The 27,165-nt window shown below is 33.9% G+C and overlaps 1 protein-coding gene across 1 annotated transcript; it reads right to left on the minus strand.

Moving 5' to 3' along the window:
* Positions 1 to 13,950: 13,950 nt before the first annotated feature.
* Positions 13,951 to 26,391, minus strand: LOC125071995 (alpha-tocopherol transfer protein-like). Its single transcript, XM_047682448.1, has 7 exons — positions 26,329 to 26,391; positions 21,905 to 22,064; positions 21,345 to 21,507; positions 19,086 to 19,200; positions 16,763 to 16,894; positions 14,874 to 15,087; positions 13,951 to 14,218 (listed from the first exon to the last, which is right to left on the minus strand). The coding sequence occupies exons 2-7, from the start codon at positions 22,062 to 22,064 to the stop codon at positions 14,073 to 14,075; spliced, it is 930 nt and encodes a 309-aa protein (XP_047538404.1). The 5' UTR covers positions 26,329 to 26,391; the 3' UTR covers positions 13,951 to 14,072.
* Between the last annotated feature and the right edge of the window lie 774 nt (positions 26,392 to 27,165).

Consider the following 27,165-nt stretch of genomic DNA (forward strand, 5'->3'; position numbering starts at 1 on the left):
CGGAACTAAGATCTTATATCTCTTTTACCGGATGTACCGTGAATAACGGATGAATGGGTGCTTGTTCTTCAAAGTTGTTTTTTTTATTTATATATATATTTAATAATATTAACATCAATATATCAAGTAATCAATTTGTCCATTGACGTCCCATTTGCTGTCGAAACACTTGGCCCTTGGAGTAATGGTGCAAAAAACTTCATCAAAAGTATAACACCTCGCATTATTGCCTCCACTGGTGTCAGGAGGGCTGGTATGTTTTAGCCCAGAGGATCGGAATTGCGATTCAACGGGGTATATATATTTAAGCGCTTAATGTTATCAATTCTTAGGTTATTTGTCTTAAATAAATTTTCTTATTATCGTAAAAAAAAAAGCAATCAATTAATTAAATTAAAAATTCTAAGTATTATATTTTGTATATTAACTTAACTACCATATATATATATATATATATATATACAATCTGTCTGTATATATATAGCATTTACTTTACGTTACGTATGATTTTTTTAAAAGTTTAAGTATTAGCTTGGAAATCGACTTATTGTTTATTTGCCGAGTAATATTTAAGAGAAAGATTTAAGCAATGTGTATTTAGAAACAACGATGAAGCGTTCCGTGTTTACCTTTTTTCACAAATATCTGTAAATATTTTAATAGATCACTTGGTGGAAGGGCTTTGTGCAAGCCCGTCTGGGTAGGTACCACCCACTCGTCAGATACTCTACCGCAAAATAACAGTACTCTGTATTGTTGTGTTCCGGTTAGAAGGGTGAGTGAGCCAGGGTAATCACAGGCACAAGGGACATAACATCTTAGTTCCCGAGGTTGGTGGCGCATAGGTGATGTAAGGAATGGTTAATATTTCTTACAGCGCCTTTGTCTATGCCATTAAAAAAAAAATAGATCAAAGAGAAGAAAATTAATTTATTACTAACATATATTTTTTTGTTTCATTTAAGCAAATGAGATCAAAAATAATATGATCAGATACATAAGTTCATATTTAAATTAATAATTAGTTTGAGTTAAAATATCCCCATAGAAAATTGTATCGAAGTCGAAGGTCACAGACTGAAATCTGCGCAAAACTATTCTTTTATGATACAGGTGGTAGACGTGCAGGAGGCCTGCCTGATGGAAAGTGACTACCACCGCCTATGAACATCTGCGTACCAGAAGCTGCTGATCAGGCCTTTAAGGAATGTGTACGCTCTTTTCTTGAAGGTTGCCCACGGTTCGGAAGAAACGTCGGCGTCGATTAATAATATCATTTACATCTGAATTAATAAAACTAACTTGTTTTCAATTAATTAATTTGATTTATAATACAATTCGTGGTAAACCTGTAATCTGTATAACCATATTTAATTCTTATAATATATTTTTTATCGACAATTTAAAGCTGGTACAATTGATAAGATGATGTAAAAAATTAGTAACATAAGTGACAATTATAAGTTCTCATTTCAAGGAAGGGAAATAGACTGGAATGAAAAAGTGGATGGAATGAAGAAATATAGACACCGTTTGACGAAATCCTATAAACAAAAATTAGTGGAATATCTTTTAGGGTGACATATAGATAAAAGAAAAAAAAAACGGATTCCATCACAGGACTGATTGAACACTAATTTTGAATAACAACATTGTAAATCTGTTTATTTGAAACGAGCAACTATGCGAGTTTCTTGCCGTTTCTTCTCGATGGAAGCTACTGTCCGAAACGGTGGTAGTGTTAAAATATTGACATTGAAGTAAATAAATATATATATTACGATATTTATTTTATAACAAACTTTTTTTATTTACATAAGAATTATTTACACTAAGACCTTAATATACTAATGAAAAATAAATATAATTATCGTACATCATGATCACGTAAAGTGTGGGCAAGAACGATTGCAGCATTTCCTCTTTGAATCTCGAAAATCAACCATGAACTCCGGTCAAAAAATTAATCAGCCCCCAGGTGTCGGCACTATCCAAGGTCCAAGTTAATCAATACCAAATGACGTAAGTAGATGTTCATATATACACACACATTACTAAGTGCATGTGCGTCTGTCCTAGATACGTTAATGCATCTTATTTATATGTTTCACTATATCGGTTCCGTAAGCCAAGGTAATTAGACGCAAGTGGGATGTGACAGCGGTCTCGTGGTTGACAGCATATTGAAATGCAATTATCGACCTTATTCGATTTGATCGTATCATTGTTGTTTAAAACTTATCAAGTAATGATTTAATTATTGGTTGTTAGTATTCTTGTTCGTGATTGGTCAGTAGGGTATCTTATTTAACGGCTATTGGTCTAAATATATTATTTATTTTTAGTCCTCTTTTATTTATTAGCTGTGGTAGCAGGGATTTGTATTAACTATATGTTTCAATTTGTTTTTAGTCCAAGATTATCGAATCGTATCTAAATCTTATCACAAATGTATCCAATTCCATCTTGAAACAATAATATCATGCACTTTAATGATATTTATTTTGCGTGAATTTAATTTATTTTCATCTATAATTTCTATCTATTTATATACATATATATGCATGTTAGATATCAAGTACTGTACATAATCTTATTTTTTTATTATATTTATATCTGCTATGTACAACTCTATCTCTTTCTATCTCTGTTCCTCTCCTCTATCTTAAGGTTGCCTGGAATATATCGCTGTCTTAGCGATTAGGCCGCTTCTTGTGCATCTTTCTTGAACGTGACTAAAGTATGTGTTTATCGGTGTACAATAAAGAGTAACTTTGATTTGATTCGATGTAGTCAATTAGACCCAATATCGTATATATTTTAATAAAAAATCTTTTGTAATGTTATAAACTTTTAGCAAGATAATCTCATGTCATGATGATTGTATTTATGACCTTTTGTATGACTGAGCTAATAACACTTTTACTGTTCTATCACTTAAGTGTGTACGCACACGCGTTTTTATTTATAACGCAACTAGGATAGCTTTGTAAATGGATCACCTGGTGGTAAGCGGTCACAACCTCATAGACATTGGCGCTGGAAGAAATATTAACCTATCCTTACATCGCCAATGTGCCACCAACCTTGTGAACTGTTATCTTATATCCCTTGAGCCTTTGGCTCGTTCACCAATTGACAAAAGAGTGTTAGCACTGCCAACTTCCTAATTTCGATTTGCTACTAAATTTTTCGAATACAGGACCAAGAGATCTGCAGCCTTATAAGGACAGATTTAAAGGTGGTTAGATATCACAAGCTATCCAACCAATCGTGACCAACATTTTTGCTATGTATGTGCTACTTTAGTGTATAACATACATAACATAAACAGCCTGTAAATTTTCCACTGCTGGGCTAAGGCCTCCCTTTGAGGAGAAAGTTTTGGAGCATATTCGACCACGCTGCTCCAATGCGGTTGGTGGAATACACATGTGGCAGAATTTCGTTGAAATTAGACACATGCAGGTTTCCTCACGATGTTTTCCTTCACCGTCGAGCACGAGATGAATTATAAACACAAATTAAGCACATGAAAATTCAGTAGTGCTTGCTTGGGTTTGAACCCGAAAACATCGGTTAAGATGCACGCGTTTTAACCACTGGGCCATCTCGGCTCAATTTGTGACAATAAAATCAATAGTTTGAAATACATAATCCATACAAATATTACAAATGATAAAGTAACATGTCCGTCTGTTTTTCTATCCGTTTATTGTTCTTTCACAGCCAAACCATTGAATCGAATTTGATGAGATGTATACAATTTCTCATTGAGAATTTGACTGTAAAAACTCTTCTAGGGTAATAAATAAAGTTTATAGAGATATAACTTACCATGAGATATAGCTATAATTCATTTATTATGATGTTCAAGTATAGCCGGGGTGACGTCATCGTAGATATAAAAAAAGATCTTTTTATACTATCTAATGGACACATCAAGATACCGCATCAAAATCTGTAATTTTAAGCTAGGGTTAACGAGTCTACATCTTAGACATGCAAACGTCGAAGTATTGTTTGCATTTTAAAATGCAACCACGAGGTATTGTGGGAAACGTAACAGTAGCAGACACAAGATCTCCGTAAGTAATTGGATTTTATTTTCAGAATACCGCAAGATTATTATGAAATTCGCTGTCGTGGAAGTATAATCTGTATTGCTCGTAAAGAGCTAACGCGTCGCGCTTGACGGAGAGTTCGCGTCGTCGTTCCTCTTGTAGTTGTATTCTGTAAAAAGCTTTCAAGTCTGTAATAACATTTTATTATTTAAGTTTTTGACAATTTAATGCATAATACATAATACTTTTGGTGGTTGGGCTTTGTGTTAGCCTGCCTGGGTAGGTACCACCCACTCATCAGATATCCTACCGGCGTAGTTACTCAGTAGTGTTGTGTTTCTGTTTGAAGGGTGAGTGAGCCAGTGTAACTTCAGGTACAAGATACATAACATCTTAGTTCCCAAGGTTGATGGCGCATTTAATTAATATTTCTTACAGCACCATTGTCTATGGGCGATTGTGTCCACTTACCATCAAGTGGCCCATTTGCTCGTCCCATCCGTTACGCCATTTTTATTTGACGAGTAACAAATTTCAAAACATACAAAGTTTTACCTTCCTCATATTAGTAGGATTGCAAATTAAAAAAAAAAGAATCAAACTCCATAACTTCCTAATTAATTACCCAAGTTACTTATTGACGTACTCATAAATATTAAAACGCTATGAGGATATAAAATAGTGACTTAATAATATCTTTTATTTTTTTTGGAAATTTTACGAGGTCTATGTTAGTGCCTTAACCCACCGACGCGACAGGTTGCACCCACGCCTGTGATTCTTACGCGCGTTATTGAAACGCGAAAAGAGGTGGCAGTTCGCGTGGTATGCCAAGCTAATAGTTTATGTAGGTACACTAAGTATATATAAACATACGATGTTTTTCTTTATATAATAACTTATAAGTTGTAAAACAAACTCAATATATTAAAATGCTTGCAAAATATGCGGAACCACCTTGTATTTGAAACATTCCATCCTGACGTTGTCAAGTATTTCGTATTGCACTTTACTCAAGTAGTTTAAAGAGCTAGCACAAATACATTACAATTTAAATGTAATAACATATGAAGATATTTTAAATTTTATGGATATTGAGGTGCATATTATTTTCCAAACTTATATACCATACTACAAATATACCATAACATTGTATTTAAAATGTTGGAAAAGAGTAACTACTGAGTTTCTGCCAATTCTTCTCGGTACATTCCGAACCGAACGATCCAGAGGATGTTAAAGCCTACTTGAATAAAGTATACATTTTTTTAAATGTTAATACATAAGTTTACTTGACGCTGAGTTGGCCCAGTTGGTATCTGGACTGAGGGTTCTAGAATTGGCTTAGTTATAAATTCATCACGTGTATTGAAGGACAACATCTTGAGGAAACCAGCCTGCGTTGGATGAAAAACTGTCGTATCTGCTAATCCGCATTTGAACAGTGGTGTGAAATATATATGAGGCCTTAGCCCAGCAGTGGGATAAAAACAGACTGTACTTTACTTACATTTAATTTTATTAATTACATAAAAACACTTGGATAGTTGAATAAATAATCAGTTCTTCTAAGTAAAACAATTGGAAACCATGGCAAAGATTGCTACGTTAACACTATATTAACCAGTTGGCTAAGGTCGTAAGCTGAAAGGATGAAACCGATGCCTTAGATTTTTTGCTGCCGTCGCTTAGATTATAAGTCTTACACGGTTATTTGGTGACGTGGAGAAAACTGTTCAAAACCGTAATTACTAAAAGTTTTAATACAAAGAAATAATAGTGGAATTCATTGTTCTTTTAAATTATTTTTATACATATTAACAATGTATAATTTAAGACACGGTGGCCATTTTGTAATGAGGCTAACTAGCAGGAGATATTTTAGTGCGACTATCTGGTTAGTTCGTTTTTTTTTTAAATAGCATTTGGTCGTCCCTTCACAAATACATTGTTACTTTGAAGAATGTTAATCATTCCTCATATCATCAATTTGCCAACAATCTTGGGAAGACATATTATTCTTCATAGGTCTCTGATCCTGTCATTACACTGTCTCACTCACCCTTCAAACCGGAACACTAAATATTATTGTACGGCAGAATACCTACCCAGACAGGCTTGAACGAAGCTCTACCAACATGTAAAGCATGGGTTCAAATACCGGGTCAGGCTAGAAAAAGTTACCGGGTTAGTATCGATAAATTCTTAGGAATAGTAATAATAGGTAATAGTAATGCACTGGGCATTAAATTTGCTATTTTTTAAGCAACTGTGCCCTGAATATTTTTATATGAGTTGATCCTGTCCCCATTTTTCCAGGATTTGCAGTCTCATCGTATTACGAGAATAAAGGAATAAAGAGTCCAATCATGTTTGGACTATATTATTGTGTCGTTCAGGATTCAGTTGCACTTCCAGTATATTATATTAATATTCTGATAAGTTGAACTCTCCAGAGTTTAAGAATGCAGTGAACTGGTTTTTTATCGATGAGCGTGTACCACATTCGTCTTCATCTACACTTTCCATCAGGTGAGATGGAAGACAAACGCCTATTCCATTACAACTATATATAAATAAAAAATATAAATTGGTTCACTATTGTCACATTTCCTACTAAATGACAAATATCCCATAATATATAATATATTTATGTATGTATGTGACTTCGTCTATTACGAATTATACTAATTTATTAATTTTTTATTCGGTTGGATGTAAACAAAACATTAATCAGATAGATGACCCAACCCTATTGATAATAATATAAATCAGCTATTTCGTAAATAACATTTCGAGTCCCTACCGATGAGGCGTGGCTGTTGTGAGTTATGACTACAGCAGCGCTGCCTTCTATTGTCTTCTCGCCATTGGCCGCAGACAAAGTTTATTTTATCGCTATTAAGTGAAGTTGTGATTTTATTGGCTACTTATATCTTAATGTATTTTGTATATTTGGGAATGACTTTCTGTTTTTTATTTGACAAACGAACTTATTTTTGCCATTGTATAGTTTGGCCGACTGGTTAAGATTTGGCCATCGAACTAAACATCTCTTAAGAAGGATTTAGTAAGTATAAGCTAACTTCACCAAGGTACTCCAAGGTAGGTTGTTGGCAAAACATGTGGCTCAGCATTTCATCCAATAAATGTAAGTCTCCTTATGTGGATGTCCATCACGCAGTAGAAATTAAATAAATGAAAACTTACGAGTTTTTGCTCCTTGCAATTCTGTGTGTAGATTTTTATCTCTGAGGTGAATGAATGTTTTATGAATGATTTTTAATTGTACAATGTACGAAATATTTTATTCGATATATTCCAGCTTGGAGATATTCTTTGACGTATAGTCTTGTAAATAAACTCGTTCAATCTGACTCTTTGTAATAGAATACAATTTTGCAAAGATGTGCTTGATTTAGCGTTTCAATAACATAAATTGGTAATATATAATTTTGGCTATCTTTGACTTATTTGGTATTAACAAGAAATAATGCATTTCTTATCGTAGGATATTACTATTATAATTGAACCCCAAAGTCCACTAAGCGTACATCATAAAAGTATCCCATGAGACGCGGAGAGGCAAGCATTATTGTCGATACTCTAGGAAGTAGGACAGTTATATTTTTTATAAATTTAATCATTAAACTATAATAAATTTAATACGTTATAAGCGAAATTTAAGTAAACAGTTTCCCTTCCTGAAAGCCGGCCTTTCGCATCGCAATCGCACCTGCAAGCCCCCCGGTGTCGCAGATGTCCATGGGCGGTGGTAGTCACTTTCCATCAGGTGAGCCTCCTGCTTGTTTGCCACCTCTAACATAATAAAAAAAAGCAATATTATGATATTAATAACTATAACAAAGTGTTTTTCGTTCTTTAAATGACTATACTGTAATGGTGAAATAATGGGTAGGAAATAATTGTATCCACCTAACAAAATCTACATATTTCGGATAAAAAAAAAGGAAAGGCCGGAAAGGAAGGAAAAAAAAGAAAGAATATGCCCAGCCTTGGAACATTTACAAATTATATTTATTTTTACATAGCTATCGAAAGCCCGTTAAATAAGAATATTTATTTTTTGTGTAAGTTTAATGTAACAAGTGATTTGTCATCAATAAAAGATATTCTTTTATTTTTCTTACTCCATCTTATTTTTTGGTGTATCTACCTATCGTATATTATATCTCTAGATCATAAGCGTAGTGTCATTTAATAATTATTTACATATACATTTACAGCCTGTAGGGCTAAGGCCTCCTCTCGCTCTGAGGAGAAGGCTTAGAAGCATAATCCAACACGCTGCTCCAATGAGATGAATTACAAACACAAATAAGCACATGACAATTCATTGTCGTAATATTATTTTCTTGTTTATTTTGTGATTGTGAGATGGTGTTTCTATAAATACATAAAATAATTAAAATCCTGAATTGAATATCTATTTTGGAAGAACTAATTCTAAACTCACCCAAACATACTGGTTACATTATAGAAAGTAATATATTATATTGACTGTTATAATTTGCCGTGCTTGACATTTCTTTACACCTACGACGATTTCAACTGAGCCATACTTGAACATTAATTTTAGAATTGAATATTATGAATAAATATTTTTAAATTTAATAACTGTTGTTTGCAACAAACTTATCGATGTTGGGAATACCTACATTGACTCGATTCATTGCCCTAAAAGAGTTTATAGATGCACAATTTAGTATTTGTATATTATCGACGATTCGATCGCTCCAGTGGCAAATGTATAGTCGTATGTATTCACAAACTAAAGTAGTAGCGTGTCAATTTTCTGCATAGTATAAAATTCAGGTACGCTTGGTCGGACGGCTTGCGGTATCTAGACTAAATCTATGATTATAACATTTATAGGATACGCATCAAAATGGCACATCCGTATTCAATATTTTCCAATTGAATAGAAATATTTTACTCAAACGTTGTGTATTGAAACAGCACTTAGCAGTTCGACTTTTATTCCCGTCACGCCCGATGAAGTTTCGCTTTAAACATCTGCGCGCAATTAAAAGATATACGTAACGATAAAATTTATTATTCATGGCATATTATTGGCTATTATATCATTATATTTATAATTAAATAAGATAAAAGATCTATGTATTGGTTTTCATTAAAATAATTATCGTTTTCTTTGCCCAGCAGTTAGAGACTTACAGTCTGTTACTTCAAATTATAAGAAATAAGAGCTTACTTGAATAAAAAACAACGAATAGAAAATTAATCATAATACGGAAAACATATTTAGGCGTACTTTGTATTAACAAAAATAAATCCAGTTGAATTCAAATCAGAAAAACGGAAAATAATATTTAAAACTCATCGCTCTTTAAATAAAACGGATTTCAGTCATCAAAAATGCCATTATCTTGTTATGCTAATAAAACTATATGTACGTTGTCGTGTTGTTATATTTGCTGTAGATCAAATGATTAATAGCCGTCATGACATGAACGCTCTCAAACATTGACCGATAATGTGCTCTAATTAAGCCATTAACATGCATGTCACACGATTGCATTGTAAATCAATTGCGCCTTATAGCTATGTCTATATTCAGCTCCCGTAGGATTAAACTGTTAAGCAAACCATGTTTTTCAACAAATTGAATGTAATTAGTAACCATTGATTACTTAACGGCAATTATTGTAAATTGTACTGTTGGTTTAAATTAGGGCAAACATGTTTCAGAGATTTGACCTTGAATTTGTCTGACTGCTCATTGTTATTTCAAATGTTGACTTTTTATCCATACTAGCATTATAAATTATATCGAAAAGGTGATTTTAAGAATATTATATTAAAAATAAAATATTGGCTTCATGTATTCTGGATATTTTATTTTTATTATGATGATGTCAGCAATTTGCATTAATTATCAGATTATGGTTAAAAGAACTGTATATAATTCTTCAGACTAATAATATGTATTACACGTGAAACACGAAAAATGTTTAACAGAATTTTGATGGTCGCTGTAAATGGAACAAGCATAGAAATGAGATCACGTGTAATCCTTTACACGTGTCGGTAAAATCTTCTGTTTTGCTGGATATAGGCGCGCTCTTAATGAAATGTAAGGATATCTTGAAGTATAATAAAACAACTTGATCACTGAACTCGAGATCGTTATAGAATAGTTATCAGGGTCAACGTCTTACAAAATAGTTTACCATGGTAAAAAATTCATTCAAATAAACAAAAAAAAAAATCTAAGACATTTCTTTTAACAAATAACTTTAATGTCGTTTAATCTTTAAAACCACAAACTCGTTAATAATGTAATCAATGTTTTGAATGTAATATTTAATATTCGTTGCAAAAAAAAATCATAAAGAAGGTTTTTTTTTTTCCTCGACGTTGACAAAGAGACACTCAGTTGTGATGCAGCTGTCACGACACGACCCGGATTTCGAGTCGCGTAAAATCACAAAAGGTTGGAATTATTTTTTTTTTCATTTTAAAGTTTAAAACTTATACAAAAATATCATTCTCAAACAGTTAACGTAGCCACACAAAAGATTTGCGACCGTGTAACATTTTATACGTACAAAATATTTATCATTAAGGTATTTTTGAAACGAACTCTGCTGCCGATTGCCGATGTGGTACTTCAGGGTATGGAACTATTCATTCCGTATTCTGCGGTCCCCATCGGTGGCAAGTCCCAGCCCTGGTTTGGTCGTTTCTGCAAAACGGCTTCACGCATAAAATGGGAACGCTACCAAGACTGGGCTAACGCATCAGCGTCTCGTGATGTAAATACCAGCGCAATCAGAAAGGAATATAACTCTGCCTCTAGGTCCTTCAAAAACGTGATTGCTAAGGCAAAGACGGAGTACATTGGCAGAATTGGCGAGAGACTGGTGCGCCTCCCTTCAGGAACACGTGCGTTCTGGTCTCTCGCCAAGGCTGTCTTAGGGAATTTCTGTCAGCCTTCCTTACCATCTCTGCACAAGGACGGTGAGTCATTGGCCCATACAGCGAAGGAGAAGGCTGATCTTTTAGGCTCTCTCTTCGCAGCGAACTCGACTCTAGATGACCGAGGAAAGTCACCACCAACAATCCCGCGGTGTGATACCACGATGCCGGAGGTTAAATTCCGGCAAAGTGCAGTTCGTAAAGCACTTCTTTCCTTGGATATTCATAAGTCGAGTGGACCCGATGGCATCCCTCCAATCGTGCTACGGACTTGTGCTCCCGAGTTGGCGCCGGTCTTAACGCGTCTTTTCCGGCAATCCTATGCATTCGGCGTCGTCCCGAACTCCTGGAAGACTGCTTTGGTGCATCCGATCCCTAAAAAGGGCAACCGCTCAGACCCGTCCAATTATAGGCCTATAGCCATCACCTCCTTGTTCTCCAAGGTAATGGAGTCCATTATAAACTGCCAGCTCCTGCGGTACCTAGAGGAGTACCAGCTGATTAGCGACCGCCAGTACGGTTTCCGTCGGGGTCGCTCAGTCGGTGATCTTCTAGTTTACCTTACTCATAGATGGGCGGAAGCAGTTGAGAGCAAAGGGGAGGCATTAGCAGCCAGTCTGGACATAGCGAAGGCCTTCGATCGCGTGTGGCACAAAGCGCTTCTTTCGAAGCTTCCTTCCTATGGGCTTCCCGGAAAATTATGCAATTGGATTACCAGTTTTTTGGCAGATCGGAGCATCAAGGTCGTTGTCGACGGTGCATGCTCTGACTTAAAATTCGTCAATGCTGGTGTTCCACAAGGCTGCGTTCTATCACCCACTCTGTTTCTTCTGCATATCAATGACTTGTTGCAAATCAGTAACATTCATTGCTATGCAGACGACAGCACCGTAGACACCTCATACACCGGCCGTGCTAATATTTCTCGGGAAAACGTCGAAGAAAACCGGAACAAACTTGTATCTGAAATCGAGTCTTCGTTAAACAAAGTCTCGAACTGGGGTCGGCTAAACCTAGTTCACTTCAACCCCAAAAAGACGCAAGTTTGCGCGTTAACTGCTAAAAAAACACCATTTGTCGTATCTCCACGATTCGAGAACATTCCGTTAGCCGCTACAGCTAGTATCGGAATACTTGGCGTTGATGTTTCGAGTCTCGTTCAGTTCCGCGGTCAATTGGAAGGCAAAGCCAAATTGGCATCAAAAAAGCTTGGTGTGCTCAGCAAGGCAAGACAGTATTTCACGTCGGCCCATCGTCTAAGACTATACAAGGCGCAAATTCGGCCTCACATGGAATACTGCTCTCACCTCTGGGCGGGTGCTCCCCAGTACCAGCTCCTTCCATTTGACCGTATCCAACGTAGAGCGGCTCGAATTATCGACGATCAAGCCCTTTCCGATCTGCTTGATCCTTTGGCTTTGCGTAGAGATGTTGGATCGCTCTGCATCTTCTACAGAATTTATCACGGGGAATGTTCCGAGGAATTGTTCGAATTAATCCCGGCTGCTGAATTTCACCTTCGGACATCTCGTCAAAATTCCAAATATCACCCGCACCACCTAGATGTCCGAAAATCCACAACAGCGCGATTTTTAAGACATTTTCTGCCTCGCACAACCACTCTGTGGAACCAGCTTTCGCCGGCGGTTTTTCCGAACCGATACGACTTGGGAACCTTCAAGAAAAGAGCGTACTCTTTCCTGAAAGGCCGGCAACGCACCTGCAAGCCCCCCGGTGTTGCAGATGTCCATGGGCGGTGGTAGTCACTTTCCATCAGGTGAGCCTCCTGCTCGTTTGCCACCTTATGACAAAAAAAAAAAAAAAAAAAAAAAAAAAAAAAAAACGAAGGAGTTCGTTGAAATGAATGTTCGTTGTTTTAATTTTTAATCAACAAACGGAATAAATGTATTTTTTTTAGCATTAGCAGCCCGTAAATATCCCACTGCTGGGATAAAGGCCTCCTCTCCTTTGAGGAGAAGGTTTGGAGCATATTCCACCACGCTGCTCCAATGCGGGTTGGCGGAATACACATGTGGCAGAATTTCGTTGAAATTAGACACATGCAGGTTTCCTCACGATGTTTTCCTTCACCGCCGAGCACGAGATGAATTATAAACACAAATTAAGCACATGAAATTTCAGTGGTGCCTGCCTGGGTTTGAACCCGAAATCATCGGTTAAGATGCACGCGTTCTAACCACTGGGCCATCTCATAATCATAAATGTATGCTAGAGACATTTTCGAAAACTGTTCGCCGTTGAGGATTTTCTTCATCTGGAGCTAATTCTGGGTGCCCATTAAGGTCATACTTACCAATTTGTTAAATTTTGACCTCTTTTGATGAAGTCATAAATGAAATTATTTTGTTATTAATATATATTTCTCTTATGTTAATTATTACGGATATTGTAAGGTGTCCTCTATATTTTATAACCGGTAGTGAAACACAAGTACCATCAGATGGCTCTGTGCAGAGTCTGGATCGCGAGGATTCGGCGAGCATTCAAACAAGTTGCTTAGTGAACATTAGAAATGACACTCGCTGCCTAGAAAGTGCTCAGCTGTTAGTATGATCTGTGATTATTTGTGACATTTGTTTTGTTATATAGCAAAACGAATTATTTCGTGATTATTACGACCGAAGATAATTTAAAAGGTTTTAAATTTGAACATAAAAAAAATGAATATATGATAACTAATATAATATTGAGCATGAATAATTTTAAATTTATTTGAAATACTTAAGTTTAAGATGGTTTAAATTAAATAACCTGGACTTTCATTAAAAAATATTTATTGAATTAAATACCTAAAACAAATAATATTAAAGTAAAGCTAAAGAGTTTTAGCTTAAAATAAATTTAAGGGTCGCAAAGTTCAATTTGCAACAAATATCTTGGGTCATGTAGCCCATTGAGGTTAGCTAAAGATTATAATTACCATTACGCTACAAACCGCAGAAGCGAATAACATTGAAACCGCGTAACTTACTAGTTATCAAATTAATTTAGAAATATTCCAGGTAATTATCATTATTACACAGATTAATCTAAATCTAATTTCTTAAAAGACCCAACTAAATATTCCTCTTTAAAATCACCAGGTCTCATTGCTTCATTGGAAATATGTTCACAGCATTCTATAAGATAATTTCTGGTGATATCTTCGCGTAATTCTTTGGTGTACATATCTGAAACAATTGCATTAGCAAATACTTTTTTTTGTGATATATGGAGGCAAACATGCAAATAGGCCTACTGATCGTAATTGGTTAACACTGCCCATAGACACTGGCGCTGTGATAATGAACCATTCCTTATTTAGCCATTGCGCGACTCGACTTGGGAGCTGAGATCATATGTCTCTTGTACCTGTAATTAAACTGGCTTACTCATCCTTCAAACTAGAATAGAACAACAGAGAATGGGTGTGCCTATCCGGACGGGCTTGCAAAAAGCTAATTAAACAAAAAAACAATGTGTCAAATTAGACAGAAAAATATAAAAAATATACATCATAAATATTTTACAGGAACATGGGGCCTAGTGATTATAAGCGTTGGTTTTAATCCGGACATGTACTGCAAAAATGTTCATGTGCTTAATCCATTTTGAGTTCGGTGGCTAAAAAATTGTGAGGACACCTGCATGGGTCGGATGAAAAACTACCGCAAAAGTATACATACGCCAATTCATGGTTTGAGGGAGGTTTCTCCAGGAGATTTCTTTTTCAATCTTTTACGGAATTTGATCTACGAAGCTAAGTGATTTTTGGGGCGTAATATTTTAGTGAGTAGGATTTAAATCTGTTGAAATTATATCTATAATTATATTAAACAGCAATACCTTTGAATTCTTCTAGTGAAGGTTGTTCACCACCATAATCTTTGGGTAAATGAGTTTTTGGGATGTATTTGAGGAGATCAACATCGTTGTCATGGAACATGATTCGTTCAAATGTTTTAGGTTTGATAAATTGTTTGAATAGAGCCATCAAATGTTGGGTTAACGAATTCGTGTTTAAAACGTGTACTTCAAAAAGCTTGATGCCAATACCGTCCTGAAAGATCAAATTGTTGTAATTATTTATAAACTTTTTATTTTCATTAAAAGCAGACTTTTAAATGGGCAATTTGACGCCAAAGGTGACTTCAGAAGCAAATCTGTTCATAAAATATACAGATAAAAAAATAATGTTTCTCTTTTATATGCATAAACTATCCATCTGATTGTTTTGAAACTTTGAGAATATTTGCACATTTGCAATTATAACCACATTTTTTTGTCCTCCAATGTTTTTATGCAAACCTTAAGTCTCGTGTTAAATCAGGGTGAGTAATTGTTATAACTCTACACCCTTAATGTCTTAAAAATATATATATATATTTATATTTTGGGTGGTTTAAATCAGCGTGAGCACTACTGATTTTAGATACATTATTTGTGTTATTGTTTTTCTACTTAAAGGGGAAAGAAAGTCAGAAATCAGATGACATTGTGCTTAAATGTCCAAAAACGAAATAGATTGCTTGGTGGAATACGTTTCAAATATCCCCTTTATATGAGTGATGACCTTCACTCATAAGCAGCGTAATTAAGTTATTTTAGTAATTATAATTATTTTAATTAGACAAGACTGACTTCATCGTATTGACGTCATTTAGTTTTTGTTTCGCTTAAATGTGATTAATTATTTTTCATAAATTTATATTAAAATGTATTTTATAATTACGTATTAAAAAGTTATTTATAATTTTTTTAACAGTAGTGGTTACTACTGTTTTTCCTAATGTTATTCAATAAACACAATATAAGAAAGTCAAGTTGTATTGTTTATTTAATCTATGACACGAGCTCCTACTAAAGTGTTTTTTTTATTTAAATATAACCTTTTCTATAAATTTATTTTAAATAAGCCGAGATGGCCCCGCGGTTAGAACGCGTGCATCTTAACCGATAAATTATCATGTGCTTAATTTGTGTTTATAATTCATCTCGTGCTCGGCTCTGAAGGAAAACATCGTGAGGAAACCTGCATGTGTCTAATTTCGACGAAATTCTGCCACATGTGTATTCCACCAACCCGCATTGGAGCAGCGTGGTCGAATATGCTTCAAGACTTCTCCTCAAGGGAGAGGAGGCCTTAGCCCAGCAGTGGGAAATTTACAGGCTGCTAATGTATGTAAAATGTAAACCTTTGCACACTGTATTTGGTCTTGGAAGATGATATTGGACTCAATAATATCAATTCTTCAATTATGACGCCCTTAGATAATAGATCACCTAGCGATGTTAACATTGCCGGTTCAATCCAAATCTTAGCTATGTTTACCTACTTACAATACTAAAGGGTTTCCCTTAAAAAGAAAAAAATACTACGATACTTGTATCTGTATCAGCTTAACACTCTAATATTGTACAATTAATCTGTATTTTTGTCGACAATTGTGTAGATCCCGTCAAACTATTCAAATGAATTCGAAAGAGCTCGTTTCTGATATATCAGAATACCAGATTTAATGCATGTAATAACATGCATTAAATCTGGTATTTGAAGTATAAATGAATCAAAATAGCATACGACTGAAAGTCTGTTACAACATTTCAAAATTGGAAGGTTACAGTTATTCTTTTTCCCTTAGTAACCTTATTCGTTACAAGAAATAAAAAGATAAACATTTCCATAGTATCTAATTATTAGCCTTTTGTTGATTTTTTTTTTTTTGGTAACTTACCTGAACAATGTTTACAAATTTCTGGATCAATGTCGCGTTGACGCGTAATAAGTGTCCCAGCGTGACGTTTTTTAGATCCAATATCCAAATGTCACCGAGCACGTAGTCAAATTGCAAGCGGAGATCTCCTAACTGAAAGAAAAATGAACGAATTTATATATATATAATAACATTAGAGTGTCTGTTTGTAATGTTAAAATAACCGCTTTTTACTAAATTAATATGTATGTATACACGGTACATATACCAAAATAACATATTTTTCAATTTTTGTCTGTCTGTCTGTCTGTTTGTTCCGGCTAATCTCTGGAACGGCTGAACCGATTTTGACAGGTCTTTCACTGACAGACTGACACAGGATGTCAATTTCTCGATTTTTTTAATTATTTATAAATATTTCTTTTCTTATTTTTCTGATAGCCCCCATCAATTGGCCTATCGCCCATTGCCGGCTTGGCGTTGATTTCTGGGATATAATGTATATAGATTATAAATACGAAAATAACTCTGTCTGTCTGTTCAAATTTGGAATGAAGCAAACTTGAACTCCAAGGAAGGACGTAGCCTAATATTTTATGCCTAACGATTGAGGAGCACCCGTAAAATGTTAGCGAAGCCACAGTCGACACCTAGTCTCCAATATTTTATTACTACATAAAAAAATGTCTATTAATAAAAATTTTAAAGTTCATATATTAGGAATAATTTAATTATAAAACCATGATTTAATTATTGTATTACAAATTTAAATTATAAATAAATATTCTTAATTCTGTGTGTTACCGTTCATGACTATAAAATTTATAAACAAGTTTAACCCACGTGTATCGTACTAGCAATTATATTTTGCATTAATTATCATTAAAAATGGCGGTAAGTAATTAATAAGGCGCAAATTTAAAATCTACGTTCTCTTCAGACTCAAATGGCACGTGTATAAGATACTTTTAAATTATTAACTGTAGTTCCCTAATAATAAAGCCCTACTTGGTGGTAGGGCTTTGTGCAAGCCCGTCTGGGTAGGTACCACCCACTCATCAGATATTCTACCGCCAACTAACAGTATTCTATACTGTTGTGTTCCGATTAGAAGGGTGAGTGAGCCAGTGAAATCACAGGCACAAGGAACATAACATCTTAGTTCCCAAGGTTGGTGGCGCATAGGTGATGTAAGGAATTGTTTATATTTCTTACAGCGCTTTTGTCTATGGGCGGAGGTGACCACTTACCATCAGGTAGGTATATGCTCGTCCGTCAACCAATGCCATAAAAAAAATCTTTTCTGTAAGACTTCACATCTCATTCGCGAAATGTTGATACGCGTATCCTATAATTTTTGTAATAATTAACGTTAATGTCGCATAATACTTTCTGTTATAAAGTGCTTGTGTTCTGCGATGAGTTTCGAGTATATACTTACAGAATAAGATTACAAAGTGATTTCGATAAAATCTGAAAATAATTTTATATATTATGTATTTTAGAACGTTGTAATAACTTGTTGTTATGAAATAATGAGTTCCTTAAATTAAATTAATTATATTTCCTTGTATTTTTTACTATTTTTGCAAATTTTTCCTTAACAACAGAGACAATTAAAAACAACGGATGTTTTAGTGATTTGAAAATATGTAGATATATATATATATATATAGTGATTGTTTATTTTGTTAACAATTCTATTTTTAAATTAATATGTAAAATATATTGCTATACTATTTAATATTTTTTTTTCGATATGAATCAAATTTACTTGGTGGTAGTCAGTATTGTTTTTTTCCGGTTTGAAAGGTGAGTGAGTCAGCGTAACTACAGAAACAAGGGACATAACATCTTCCCAAAGTTGATGGCGCATTGTCGATGTAAGGAATGGTTAATATTTCTTACATCGCCATTGTCTATGTCGGCCGCCAACATATGCCATAATGCCAAAAAATGTTCTGTAAATGTCATAATGTAATGATAATGTCGTCCTGACAGATTTTAGCCACGGCGGTCAATCTTAAGGGAGTCAACAACGCAGAACGTGTTATAGCGCACGAGTATGTGCGCAAACACAGGTGAACTCTCTTTTCCCTAACTCTCATAATCCGATGGGGCTGAAAATTCGACACCATCGAAAAGAGTTCATCCACGGGACCAACGGCTTTACGTGATTGCGAGGCACGGGTGTGTAAAAACTTCCAACGTTCAGACTGGTTACTGAAAATTTTCCTAAAGATAATTTCAGTATCTGCGCAGCCGCAGATTGCGCAATCCATGTCTGCGCAATCTGCGGCTTTATATTGAGCCGCTAGACCAATGAGGCTGTCAATGTTCTTACCATAATAGTATTCCTATATACTTCTTCGTTCGAGAAACTGCTCGGATCTGGGTCGTTTATTTTAAAAACGGATATCCGCTTTCCGTTAAACAGCTTCAATATAGCAGCTTGACGGCTGTAAATATTTAAAACATTAATAACAGTATTTATTTATGTATGTCACTGTACTCATTCTAAACTCAAAACAAGAATTTCATCAAAATCGCTCCAGCTGGAAATTAAGGATGTCCCTGGAAGTCCCGGTCCCGGGAAGTCATAACGTATACAACTCCAACATTTCAATAATAATCTCAATTTACGACAAGAGAGACGAGAACGCTATACATGGTCAATCAAATATGGATTCACTACGTGTGTTTTAATAATTTAAGTATATTATTAATAAATAAGGATGTATTATTACAGTCCACCAACAACTTGTTCAAATGTAAGCTACATTATTTATTACTATCTGTCCCTATGTATGCTTAAATCATTAAAACTAAGCATCGGATTTTTTTAATAGATACAGTTATTCAAGGGAAAGGTATTATAATAAATAAGGATGTATTATTACAGTCCACCAACAACTTGTTCAAATGTAAGCTACATTACAGCAACAACACCCACTGATCAGATTTTTGCCACGAAGCAGAAATGCTTGGTACTTGGTTCTGAACTCAACAGACCTGAGAACCTAACCTGTCACACAGGCACAAAGGACATTAGATCTTAGTTCCCAAGTCTGGTGGCATTACAGTATTACATAAAAAATATATATATAAAAAGAAAAAAAATATATTTCGTCTTTGGTGAAAGTGTTCACCTACGTTTCATAAGGATTCTTTTCCAAAATGTAAACCCATTGCGTCCAACGGTTAGGCTAATCTTGTAAGTGATATTAAAATTATTTAGTAGACAGTTGATTGAAATAATCACTACATAGTTTAAAATAAAGTCGCTTCCCTATCTGTCCCTATGTATGCTTAAATCTTTAAAACTAAGCATCGGATTTTTTTTAATAGATACAGTTATTCAAGGGAAAGGTATTATAATATGTATCATAATTATATGCATCATAAAGTAGAGAAACACTAATAATTTTAGCGGTTTTTAGTGTGATGTCGTAAATAAAAACATTTGTACAAAATATTGTTCTACATACAGTACTGTAGTATTGTACTAGGTGTACCAGGCAATCACTAAATACTGGCTATATGATAAGATACGTCACTGCTGCTAAACTATTCAAGCTTATATTTAATTAAAAAATCCTTATAGTTAGATTGATACATAATTCTTAGTGTAAATGAACTCCTGGTTCGGAATACAGATTTTCATTAAATTTCACAAAGTATTTTTTTTATAAATTTTAAAATTATATATAATTAAATTAACATAATTTACGTACATGAAATCAACGAATAATAAGTTTAAGCATTTCAAGTATCTTTGTATTTTGTTTTTTTTTTTAATAGAATTTTAATCATATAATAATAATTACGCTTTGTCTATTGAGGCTTTGAAAAAAAAAAATTGGTACTTATGTACGCGCGTGAGAAGTTTTCGGCGTAATTATTTTTTTAATTCCATGCATTATTTGTTATTATTTTTTTTTTTTATAATTATTGTTATTTGTTTTATTTGAATCACTACTTACTCACAAAATAAAATATTTACAATTTAAATTCGGAAAAAAAAAAAATTATCATTTTTTTTTTTATCTATTATTATAGAATACTAGAATATATAGATATATATTTAGATATTCTAGCACCAAACGCCCATGCACAGTATTGTGGTGTTCTGGATTGGAGGGTGACTGAGCCAGTGTAACTACAGGCACGAGGGACATAACATGGGATGATGAAAGAAATGGTTACATTTCTTACAGCGCTTGTCTATGGGCGGTGACCACTTACCATCAGGTGGCCCATTTACCCGTCCGCCTATATATGTAATAAATAAAAGAGATGTAAAAGACGCGAAGTTTTTATACGTTGATTTCCAAACAGGACATAGTAAACATTCTTGAGTGATTATATTTGTTATTTGAGAATTATTTCTCGGTTTTTTTTAGGTGAAATCTACATTCCAAATTTGCAGTTACGCGTTCTATTAAATCTTCGAACTTAACGATTCAAAACAGCCTATTTTATCATATAAGCCTTCTTGAATAAAGTATCTTTTGATTTAGATTTTTGATTTTTTGGCAAATTCATAATACTTATACATATCTCGATATTTATTGTATTTTTTAATTGTAAAAATGTTACCCACTAAAATGTCCACAATTCAGTGTCAGGTTCTAGCAGAACTTTCTTTCTAGTTTGAATGAGTTCAGGCGCTAGAGATCTGCACCTGTAGAAGTGATCGACTTTTTTCTTTGTTCTCTCGCGGGAACACTTAGAAAAAATGAACATCCTTTCAACGAATTCGCGATCTGCAAAACGAGAATAAGTATATTATATTAATAAACCTGACCAGATTCGTGTGTTTCCTACACACGAAACTGGTTAGGTTTAGATGGAATTAAAATGATTTGAAAAAAAAAGCGTCCGTCTGTGATTTTGTTCATTTTCATCCTATACAAAACAAATAAACCAAACGAACGTTGGGTAACTTTGCGATATTTACCAAACGGTATTTATTCTAAGACAACTTACAACAACTAGTGCTTGTCTTAAAACCAACAGCTTTTATAACCTAACATAATTATCCTCGATTTACTTCATCTGGCTTAAAATTATGTGTTAGTCTAGGTTACAAGCTATCAGTCCCATCAGCTACATTTTCAGGTTATAGTATTTTCAAGTCCATTATAGTAAAAATAATCTTACTTATAGGTGCTTTAGCCAAATGAGGCTGTTTATAAAACCATTCGAGTATCGAATCAATATCTTCTTCTAATATGTTGTCTTTTATCCCAAACTCCTTTCGTATTTGCATTTTCTCCTCATCAGTGTAAGGATATATGGGGTGGGATTCCGTTATGTTCATCTGTAAAGAATAAAATTACCTGTTTACTGGAAATATGAAAATTAAGCGCGCTTCGAAATAACGATGAAGTTTTTTATACATTGTATTCAAACTACGATAAAGATGAGATAGATACCGCAAAAGCGTCAGATTGTATGATATCTGGTAGTTATCTATTGTGGTTAATATGACGTCACGTTTGTAATTTAGTGTTGTGACGCACACGTACCTCAAACGTCAAGCTTAGCTGGTTACAATATCGACCTATAATATGTCGTTGCAAATTAATTCTTATTACAAGACGCGTGGGTCTCTTATTAATAAACTACTTTATTTATTTTCATGCGAAATTTCAATTAATAGTACAGTTTTGGGTATATCGAGATTATTTCAATTTAATTATTATGACCTGGCGAAACTAAAATCATCTTTAAACTACTTCTGTTCTTATATCGAACGTTTATAATCAAATTTTTTTACTTGGTGGTAGGGCTGTAAACAGGCCTGTCTGGGTACCACCCTTTCAAATTGTTGTGTTCCGGTTTGCACGGTGAATGAGTTAGTATGTGACGTAACACCTAAGATCACAAGGTTTGTTGCCCATTGGTGATGTAAGGAATGGTTAATATAATAGCTCCAATGTCTATGGGCTATGGTGACCTATCTGCTCATCGGCCTATCGATTACATAAAAAAATGCTGTGATTTAAATTTTTTTGTGCCAAGAACGTATAGATAATATGTATATAATACTGATATTAACATTATTTTTGATTGAATAAATATAAAACTATCTGTAGGTAATATGATAACAAATTAAGTGTTCACTAGAAAGAGATAGCAGCAACTAAAACAAATGAACCATCTTTATTATCTCGATGAGCGACACAGCTACGTTTGACACTCGCGTAACGTCGAGCTACTTTACTAGTATGTGTGTACTTAGTGACCAGCTACTAGGTCACTTACTTTTTCTAGGCAGTCTATCCTAGACAGGTAAAAAAATCATGGAGTTATGGTTGTGTAACCACATACCGTCTGCTACTGATAATTTTTCGACCAAAAACCTTGTGTTTTTAGTACCAATCTGGTGCTTGAAAGCCTCGGGAATATTGGCCTTATATGCGAGCAACTAACCCTGTGTAAGTCACGGATCGAATCGTTAAGGCTATTTTCATACATACACATTAGTTTTGCTTGGTAAAAAAGGTGTCACAATCTAGACACGCGGTAGCGTGTCAGCCAAGTTCTAGTAACAGAACTGGCGTGCAGCACCGTGTGTAATATTACACGAACCATTTGGAGCCACTTTTGACCTCCTCATAACTCAAAAACTATTTGACATAAATGTGGCAAATTTGGCTCATATATTGAGACTCGCGAGATACATATGTGTTCCAAATTTCATAAACGTATCTCAAATGGTTATTTAGATATTAACGTCTAAAAATCGACATTTTTATCACTGACTGACCTATAGATCAAAACTATAACCTACTTCCAGGTGACCTAGAAAGTTGAAATTTGGCATGCAGGTAGATAATTAGGCCAATATAAACTGGTAATTTTTTATCATTTTATTATAATTTTTCATTTTATTGGGTCTATAGGAACACTTATATACTTATAGTTCCTGTAATAACTGTAATAAAAAAAATGATGTAAGAACCAGCAATCAAAACTTATGACAGCCGGTCCTAATGTGGATTTTAAGGTCTTCACGTGAATATATAACAAGTTGAATACCACCCTTAAGTTTTTTAAATCCAAATATTTCAGTTTTATTACTTGTTAGTATAGCCGACTTTGGTATTTATTACGTTATTAACTAGCATTTAGCGCACATCAATGGTGCAAAATCTATATCTGTATATACTTAAAAAAAAAAAATAGACATTTCGGTACACGGCGCGCGACGTGACGCCGGAGCAGCGGGATAGGAGCGTTACGATTAAACCTTAACGCGGACGTGTCTGAGCGAGTGGTAACCGCGCTCATAAGAATTATTTCAATGCCTTCCGATGGAAGCTTCCTAGTTTTTTCGACAGCATATTTTTTGTTTGAGTATACTAGTATACAACAATAAAATAGGTTTCGTGAGACTGTAGAAGAGTATGTATACCGTAACAGGAATGATTTAAGTTTGTACTCTAGCGCTACAAACGGGGATCCTTATTGCTTGGAAGAACAGTATCGAGCGAGCATGCTGATGTCAGTAAAGGACTGGTGAATGGGTCCAATGGAAAAATAGAGAAAGTACATTGGGGACGTCGACAACAGCAATAGCGCACGTAAAATAACAATTCAATTTAAACATAATTTAATTTGCGAACTAGACGTCAAAATCAAGTTACAGATATTAAGTAATGTACATATATGTTCAAAGGAAACAATTCTCTATTTGCTTAGCATATTCTGCTACTATACACAAATCACAAGGCCTTCGCCTTGACGGTGCTCTTTTCGACATAGGCTCCTCTATATTAAGTAAAGAGCAGGCTTACGTTGGCCTCTCCAGAGTTAAAACCTTAGATAAAGTACATCTTATCAATTTAGGTCCAAGTCAAATCAAGACACAAGAGAGCTATTGTAGAGTACAACCGTCTGCGCACGTTATACCACTCCTTCTTGGGCAAATTAAGTATAAACAGAAAACGCGTAAAAAAATCCGGACACTGAATGGGCAATTCACTCGAACATTTCAGAGGTACCTACAAGAAAAATAAGAACGTATCAAAAAAAAGACAATTATACTCCCTAAACATAAGAAAATAGAATAGTTTAACAAAAACCATTTGGTATTAATTTTGTTATTAATAAGTACCTACTAATAATTTATATACAAAAAGTAGTGATATCCCATCAAAAACATAAATGTAAAAATGAGAGCCAAGTTAAGTATTATAATATATACCTCGGTTGTTGTCTTCAACGACAAACGAAGTGAGATCTAAATTTGTGCCAAGTTAAATATTAGTCCTTTCTGAAATTTATTTATAACTACATAAAATATCATTACTTCTTATAACTTGGTGTAATATATTGTTGCCTAAGGTCTGACTTGGCTTAGTAAATGTATAGGTAGATAGGAATAACGAATCAGACACAAATCGGAAATACTCCAGCCGTATGACTAACTACTTCACATGTTTTCCAAATCAAGAGATTGTAAAAGCCTCGAGCTTGGATTTTCGGTACTGTTGCTGAGATTTTTTTCATAGAAAAACTTTTATCAACGAACCTGTTAGAACCGGTTCCCTGCTGCATCGGGATTTGTAACATTTTAAGCCAACATTACCAGACTAGAATAAACCAGTTATTTACTTAATTAAGCTGTTATAAGTATTTCACGTTACATTTCAAGTTCAAATTATATCTATAATATATATGTAAAATAATCCTTCGTTATGAATTACCGAATTCAGATAAAAAAAAATAACTTAATAATTGAAGTACGTTTACAAAAATCTAACGCGAAAAGTTCATTGAAATGAAATGTAAACGAGATTTTTTTTTCAATTCTATTCATATTAATGAATAATATAATGAATAATACGAAAGCTTAGATAAATAATGTATTAACATTATATATCTAAACTTTCGATTATAAACAAGCAATTAAATCGAAAATACTGTATAGTACCTAATTGGCTGAGTTTTTGCTATAATCCTGAGAATATAAGAAAAGGTGTGAACTCCTGAGAAGTTCAAAATAAATGTAAGGTCGAATACAGCTACGCTAGTTGAACGGGACTTTGAATATAAATGTATAAATCTTATATATTGTATACTAATTAGTGCTTGATGACTAAATATATCGCTGTACATGCTATGTATATCTGAGATATAAGCCATCATTGGGCAGTTGATGTCCAAGTGTCATCGATCTTTTTCTACATGACTACTACACAAAACACGTATTAAAAACACACACCCATGGAAAAAAGTAACAACACAGAGACACTCGAGGTGATACATCACACGCTCACGAATATTCTTCGATATCCATAATATATATAAACAGATCAAGTTCGTTAACCTCTATAGATCCACTATAAGTTAAACCATTTAAAAAGTAACAGCTCGGAAACTTTATTAGCTGGTATAAACACAAAAATAATTATCCTTAAATTTTAGTGATTAATTGGGCTGACTTTCCAAATTCAAAATATAATATGTATTGATATATACACGCACACAAAGAAAAAAATAATATTTTATAAATCATTTCACACTGAACTATTACATTTTTTTGCATTTATTATAAAACTTCACGTATAACTTACCTTTACGTTTTTCGAAAATAATGTATCGAACGGTTTTTCAAGACATGCGTCTTTGTAGACAACGGATTAAGTTTTGATTATAAAACGGAAACATCTCTTTAAATGTACACAAAAAAAAACACGTTTCACACGACCTTCTAATATACCTACATTATATTAATAAAAAATATATACATATATATAACCAGAACATTAGTAATGTCTTGATATTATCTATGTTACTTGTAAGTTTGAAAAAAAAAAGTGACAAAACTTAATGTATTAATATCATCATAGCATTCCAGACATTATAAATAAAAAACGGGCCAAGAAAGGCAAATGAAACGAGAAGAATATAAATATTAAATGCCTATATTTGCCTCTATTATAAAAAATAAATATTTTGTGAAACAATATCAGCATGCTCGTAACAAATCACAAATAGTTTTTCTTTAGGCAATTTTTCAATATATTCTCGTAGCACGAGAAAGGTGAAAATTGCAAAAAAAAACATAACTGTACGATGCCTTTATTTTTCAATAACCATCAAAGGTAGGTTAAAAAATTATAGAACCTTAAATGAAGAACGTAAGTGAAGAAATATAAAGTATTTAATCATAATTCTCGTATCACGACGCACAGCCGAGTTATCGCGAAAAAACAAAATTTAAGGATATCGAATTTCAAATAAAATAAAACAAATGAATAGAAATATAGTATAATGAATAAAAATGTAGAGTTACGTTAACATAATAAATTTATTAGTCTTATTCTTTGATTATTTATTTATATATTATATAGATAGGTCATAGCTGAAAACGCGTTGAAAAAAGAGTACCAATTGTTGGCTACTAAGTA

The sequence above is a fragment of the Vanessa atalanta genome, chromosome 20 (assembly GCF_905147765.1).
Source record: "Vanessa atalanta chromosome 20, ilVanAtal1.2, whole genome shotgun sequence".
Taxonomy (NCBI): Eukaryota; Metazoa; Arthropoda; class Insecta; order Lepidoptera; family Nymphalidae; genus Vanessa; species Vanessa atalanta.